Source organism: Oncorhynchus keta, chromosome 28, assembly GCF_023373465.1.
Source record: "Oncorhynchus keta strain PuntledgeMale-10-30-2019 chromosome 28, Oket_V2, whole genome shotgun sequence".
NCBI lineage: Eukaryota > Metazoa > Chordata > Actinopteri > Salmoniformes > Salmonidae > Oncorhynchus > Oncorhynchus keta.
The window spans coordinates 65467737-65473856 of NC_068448.1; the positions used below are offsets into that span (position 1 = coordinate 65467737).

General features: G+C 44.7%; 1 protein-coding gene across 1 annotated transcript; it reads right to left on the reverse strand.

Moving 5' to 3' along the window:
• Positions 1-1422: 1422 nt before the first annotated feature.
• On the reverse strand, positions 1423-5634 carry spag6 (sperm associated antigen 6). Its single transcript, XM_035741802.2, has 11 exons — positions 5460-5634; positions 5244-5339; positions 4915-5081; positions 4407-4590; positions 4121-4326; positions 3745-3918; positions 3431-3583; positions 3032-3223; positions 2735-2851; positions 2264-2409; positions 1423-2000 (listed from the first exon to the last, which is right to left on the reverse strand). Exons 1-11 carry the CDS (start codon positions 5482-5484, stop codon positions 1937-1939), a joined length of 1524 nt encoding a protein of 507 aa, XP_035597695.1. The 5' UTR covers positions 5485-5634; the 3' UTR covers positions 1423-1936.
• Between the last annotated feature and the right edge of the window lie 486 nt (positions 5635-6120).

Consider the following 6120-nt stretch of genomic DNA (forward strand, 5'->3'; position numbering starts at 1 on the left):
AAAGTGCTTCTCTGTGAACATTAAATCCTTCTTTGTTTATCTCAAATGTTAAGATGACTGGAAATTAATAGATTAGCCAATAAAATAAATATATTACTCACGCGCCCTATCGAATGTTGCAAGAAATGTATAAACAAATTGTCCTTCCATATGGATGAACGTTCCAACCCCCCTTGAAAATCACAAAACGAAAACATGTTTTTGTATTTTAAATGAAAGTTAGATTTCTAAATTAGCAGACCGCCTTTCAGTCTAAAAAATAAAATGAATTACATGAGAGCATTGTAGCGTCAGAAGATTTGTAGCCTAACGTAGTTTATATGATTTGGGGCTTTAAAAATGCAACCATTATGCCAAGGAAAATGTCTCTATTTATCCTAGCAATTAGCCGGTATAAGAAGTCTATTATTAATTAATTAAACGATTTAGTGAGACAAAAAAGCAATAACACATTTAAATGTACATTTCGACAGACTTTATTCATTCTAAATTGTGCTCCAGAGAACTCGCATTGAGTCTTCTCTTCTCTCTATAGTCTGAGAGGCTGCAGTGAACCTTGGATTCTAAACCATTGATTCGACGGGCCATTTCAATTCAATCCAAATTGACATCTTACCCAACCCAACAGCAGCTATTTTCATTATATTCTATACCCAAGTTTGTTTGTTTTTTATACTAAATATTCTGGTGGTCCTGTAATAAGGCTCCTCACCCATACAAGTCAATAGCAGACTCGTTTTTTTTTATTTTAACTTTATTTAACTAAGAAAGTCAGTTAAGAAAACAATCTTATTTTCAATGACGGCCTAGGAGCAGTGTGTTGTTCAAGGGCAGAAGGACATAATTTTACCTTGTCACCTCGGGGGATTCGATCTCGCGACCTTCCGCTTACTAGTCTAACGCTCTAACCACTAGGTTACCTGCCTCCCCAAATCATTCTGCACATCATAACGGCCAGTAGTGGTTAGAAAGACTCGCACATACACCAAGCATATTTTTACCGTAAGTGCAATCTTGATTTAACCCATGTCACGGACAGTAAACAAACAAACAGGGTGTCGTCATGTGCTGCACAAAACTGTTTGAAAAATGAAATGTGAGACGGGAGGAGAATGCGGCCGCAAGGGAGCAGCAGAGTGCTGCTTACAATTTATATGGGTCTGTGCGGTAGCCTACAACAACCGCAGAGGCAGATGTCAACAGCATTCTGTCTGTATGATTAAAAATGTGCCCGAATATTTCTTATTAATCTAAATTAATTTGTTGACTTTCAACTGAGTACAGGTTTATAAGATGAGGTCCAACAAAGGAATCGTTCGGAAGACATTATATTAATGAAGACGATCCATGTACAGGTCATATAGTTCGTTCTAGGAAACTAAGAAATACTGAATATGGAAATAACAATGCAAAGTTCGTATCTAAAATTGAGTACATCTTTATTTTCACTGTCCTGTTTTAATTAAAAATATTTATGGTGTTAGGCTTGTTATGTTTCATTTACTATAATGTTTATTTTATTTTTTGAAAGACCTGCATGTTGGATGAAAAGCAATAATGCACACAACATTACATTTCCAGTGGAAATAATCATATATCCTATAAATATAAAATAAACCTATGAATATTAGCTGCATATACAATGGTTCAATACTAATAAGTGACTTGTTTAGGCATACAGAGTACACTGTTGAGCAAGTTAATGATGCAATTCCTCTTAACAAATGCTAACACAGACCTACACAGCTATGACAATGCATATACAGTCCATATGATCATGTACTGGCCATTGAGACAAAGACAGACAACATAATCACTGCAATAATAAGAGATTGTTTTATATGGGTCTGCTGTCCTCATATTCATGGTCGGGGGTGAAATCGTCAGTAATAGAGGTATGTGAGCCCGTAACCCCCAGTAAGCTGGGCTAAGACCCTCAAACAGGCTGGTACTTCTCTACCCGCGCCAGCAGTGTCTCTGAGTAGCCAGGGGAGTAGTACCTACAGCAAGAGAACAGAGGACACATTTAGGGTTCACTTGGGGCTGAGGAAATGCCTGGTAGTAGAAACATGCTAGATGAATATGATGTTTTTGTGTGAGATTGTGTGTGTGTGTGTGTGTGTGTGTGTGTGTGTGTGTGTGTGTGTGTGTGTGTGTGTGTGTGTGTGTGTGTGTGTGTGTGTGTGTGTGTGTGTGTGTGTGTGTGTGTGTGTGTGTGTGTGTGTGTGTGTGTGTGTGTATGTGTGTGTGTGTGTGTGTGTACCTGACTATCTCCTCGGGGTAACAGTTGTTGATAGAGTTGATGTACTCCTGCAGGGCAGATCCAGGATCAGCCTTAATTTCCTGAACCTTCTTCAGGCCTCCGCTGGTTACAAACAGACGACGAGCCTTGCTGTCATGGGGCAGCACCTGGAGAGGGGGAGAGAAGGGGAGAGGGGAGGATACAAGGAATACAATGCACTGGATTTTGAAACCCTGGGCTGTCTGAACCAAACTTTCATGGCTGGTTTCCCAGACAGAGATTAAATCAAGTCTTGCACTTATAAACTACTGATGAAAATGATGTTTCTCAAACATGTTTTAAAAAATGTCCTCAACTTATATGTATTAAAACATTCTGATTTCCAAGTTGAAAAGAGTATTAGGCTGTGTGGGGCCCTTGCAGAATATTTTCTGTGATACCTAGTAGTCTGAAGAGGCTTATGTAAATAAGTGTTGAGAAATGCGCCCCCACCTTGCTGAACTGGCAGACAACATGTTTCAGGATGTTGCTGGGAGCTTCGTAGAGCAGGGGCTCCAGAGCAGGCAGGTAGGTGCACTTCTGTAGGATGCTCTTCAGAGCCTTCTTAGCCTGGGGGACAGAAAGAGGGAGGGGAGATGTCAGGATTCAGGATAATAGAGAATATGTTATGGTCTTACTTTCTGCAGCTCTTATGACCCTCAGAATTGTTCAGTAAGATCTTCAGTGGCATCCCTGCCTACTACACAGGTTTTGTGTAACCTGTGACAACATTGACCTATGACACCTTACCTTGACCTGCAGGTCCTCTGAGCTGTCCGTGTCCATGTAGAGGGCCAGCAGCTTGGGCAGGACGTTAGCTGTGGACACGGCCCTAGCATGCTCCGGGGTGTGGCGGCCGATCTGGCCAAACGCCCACGCTGTGGCCGCCTTGATGTGCTCCTCTGGCTCCTCAGACAGACAGATGGCCAGCTGGGGCACCCCCTACTGGGCCGGAGGAGCAACAACAACCAGGGAGGACAGGAGGAGGCGAGAGGTTATGAAGGAGAAACAGGGAGCAAGAGCAAACACCTCGTAGACAGTGCACACACAAACACACACACCTTGGAGACATGCACAGTGCACACACACCTTAGAAACATGCACAGTGCACACACACACCGTAGAGACATGCATAGTGCACACACACACCTTAGACACGATGACGGCCATGGCAAGGTTTTCAGAGTGAGCGGCCACATATCCAAGCATCATGATCCCAGGTAACCGCACGTTACCACGGCTATCACCCAGGTAGTCAATCACCGCCGCCACACCACCCGCATTCACGATCATCAGAGACAGCTATACGCACACACACATTCAGGCGAGGGTAGGGATACAGGTGAGAATATGTTTTGGTACCTCTAGTGTGTGGTGTTTGGTGTAGATGAATGTGTGCTTTGAAGTGTGGTGTGTGTATCATCTGTGTACCTCTGATGTTTGGTGTGTGTGTGTGTGTGTACCTCAGGTGTGTGTTTGGTGATCTCTCTCATCAGTGTGGTAACATTCTTCCTGACGTACTCATCTGGGTCTCGGAGGCAGGCCAGGACAGCAGGGAAGATCTCTGCCTCCACCACCATCTCAGCCAGGTCCACCGAATGCTTACTGATCTGACTCAGGGCAGAGAACACCTGCCTCTGAATGGAGGGGGGAGGACATGGGGAGGGAGAGGAATTGAAGAAGAGGAGAGGGAGGAAATAAAGAGATTGGGATGCAGGGTTTTAGAGACGACTGTAACATCTAACCTAATCTCGTTTATGTCTTTCCACATGACATACATTTAATCTGCAAACCTGTCTAGGTAGGCCTTATTTTGTCTCAGTGTTCCTGCCCGCTCACCTTCAGTTTGGCATCAGGGTTGAGGACCATCTGGGCCAGGTGTGCGATGGCGCCGGTGTCGACCACAGTCTGAGCCAGCTCAGGGGAGTGCTTGGCAATGTCGCTAAGGGCCGAGGCAGCGATGCGTTTCAGGGCCACCTCTGGTTCCTGGATACACAGCACCAGCAGAGGAACGGCCCCCGCATCCACTACCGCCTGAGACAGGTCTACATACAGAAAGGGGAGGGGTGTTACTGTGTGTGTGTGCGTGTGCGTGTGTGTGTATGCGCGTGTACTATATCCTTACGTGCATTGTGGCGTGCAATGTATCCCAGAGCCCAAGCAGCAGCCTCCTTGACCCCAGGGTCAAACTCTTCCAGAGAGATGACCAGAGCGTCCAGCGCTCCACAGTCCACCACGGCCTGGGCCAAAGCAGGGCTGTGCTTGGCCACCGCACGCAGGACAAACGCTGCTGCCTTCTTATAGAACCTCTACACACACAAACACACACGCACACAAACACACCGATGGGAGAATAAAATATTTAATGCACATTTAGCAGATGCTCTTTAGCAAGAGTATACATTCAGAGCAGTGGCCAAGCACCCAGATCCCTGTGAGAAGGTAGATAGATACCAGATAGAGAGTGAGGCCCTGCTGTGGTGTGAAATGTGCTTTAGGCTCTGCAGTGGCCCCCTTCCCAGGGGACAATGCCAACACATTCTCAGTGTCAGGGACAACATTCAGCATGGTGAATGAGGGAGGGTATGTAGGTTTACACAAACACATACACACATACACAGACAGAGACATACGTTCTGCTCGGTCAGGGAGTAGACGAGCTGTGGGAGGATGTCTCCCTTGACGACGGCCTCTGCCAGGTCGTCATTGTAGTTGGCCAGTCGTCCTAGAGCCAGAGCAGTTGTCTGCTGGATGGTAGGAACCACATCTAGCAGTAAAGGCCTCAGCAGGGACATCACACCTAGAGGAGGGACAGGTACAGTAGGGAAGGACTTGTGTCGTGTTATAACAGATAACATGAGCTATAGAAATGTGATCAGAAGCACATCAATGAAAGTCACCTGAAAGAGGATATTGGTTTAGAGAGAAATGGGTACTGTAGGCGACCCAAGTCCCAACTTACCAGCATTTTGTAAAGTTTCAATGTTTTGTGGTCTTGTGGCAAGCTCAGCAATAGTCTGCACAAACTGTGTCCTTGATTTCTGATACTGCTCAAACACTAAAAAATAGATCCATTAATATTTCAACAACTGAGTCATCATGTTCTTCAAGTTTTCTCTGGCACTGCTTAGGTTCAATCAAAACAGTCGTGAAAACATGCAACTTCGAATGATCTTACCTTGTAAAACCTGTCGTTGACTCATGATTAGAATTATATATATTTTTTAAAGAACTCCACTTTTCTAATAAATGTCTAATAAATATGTGAGTTTTCCATGAAAAGCAGCAGTAAACAGTGCAGTGCAGCGTCTAACTCCCGCAGCCTCAAGTTTGGGTTAGCGTGTTACTGTTGCCGTAGCAACAAACCGGAAGCAAAAACTGGTTGCGTCACTGAGCTGTAACGAGATACAAGTCTCTTCGCCCTCACAATGGGAGTCGTTGTCCACAAAGCGTCACGGAGGGCTGTCTTGCTCCCGCCTTTCCTTTCTTTGGATGAGTGAATACATCTCATTATTGTAAATCTTGTATTGAATATTCGATTATATTTGTTGACGTCAACCGCCTGTATTCAATGGAGAGAGAGAGATGGATGATATGCTACAAGTCTAGACATGAATATGCATACTCTAATGGCTGCGTTTCAAACTCATTAAAAGACACCCTCCTCCACTTACCTTATGCCCTTGGGGGAATCCCCGCGGCCATCTTTGTCGTGGGTCGAAATGATTAGCCAAGCAAGGGAAGTTGACAAAGTAAGCCCTTCAGCCCTCGTTTTTGGTCGAATTTGTGAGTGTACAATTATGTTCCAGTGAAGGGATACAGCATACAATGACATTCTA

What these genes read in the sequence shown, in the direction of transcription:
- spag6 (XM_035741802.2), bottom strand. Translation starts at nt 5,484, where the DNA reads ATGAGTCAACGACAGGTTTTACAAG. An exon ending in ACCCTGATGCCAAACTGAAG is followed by an intron (nt 3,919 to 4,120) that starts GTGAGCGGGCAG and finishes CCCTCCATTCAG; the next exon opens with AGGCAGGTGTTCTCTGCCCT. An exon ending in TCACCAAACACACACCTGAG is followed by an intron (nt 3,584 to 3,744) that starts GTACACACACAC and finishes GTGTGCGTATAG; the next exon opens with CTGTCTCTGATGATCGTGAA.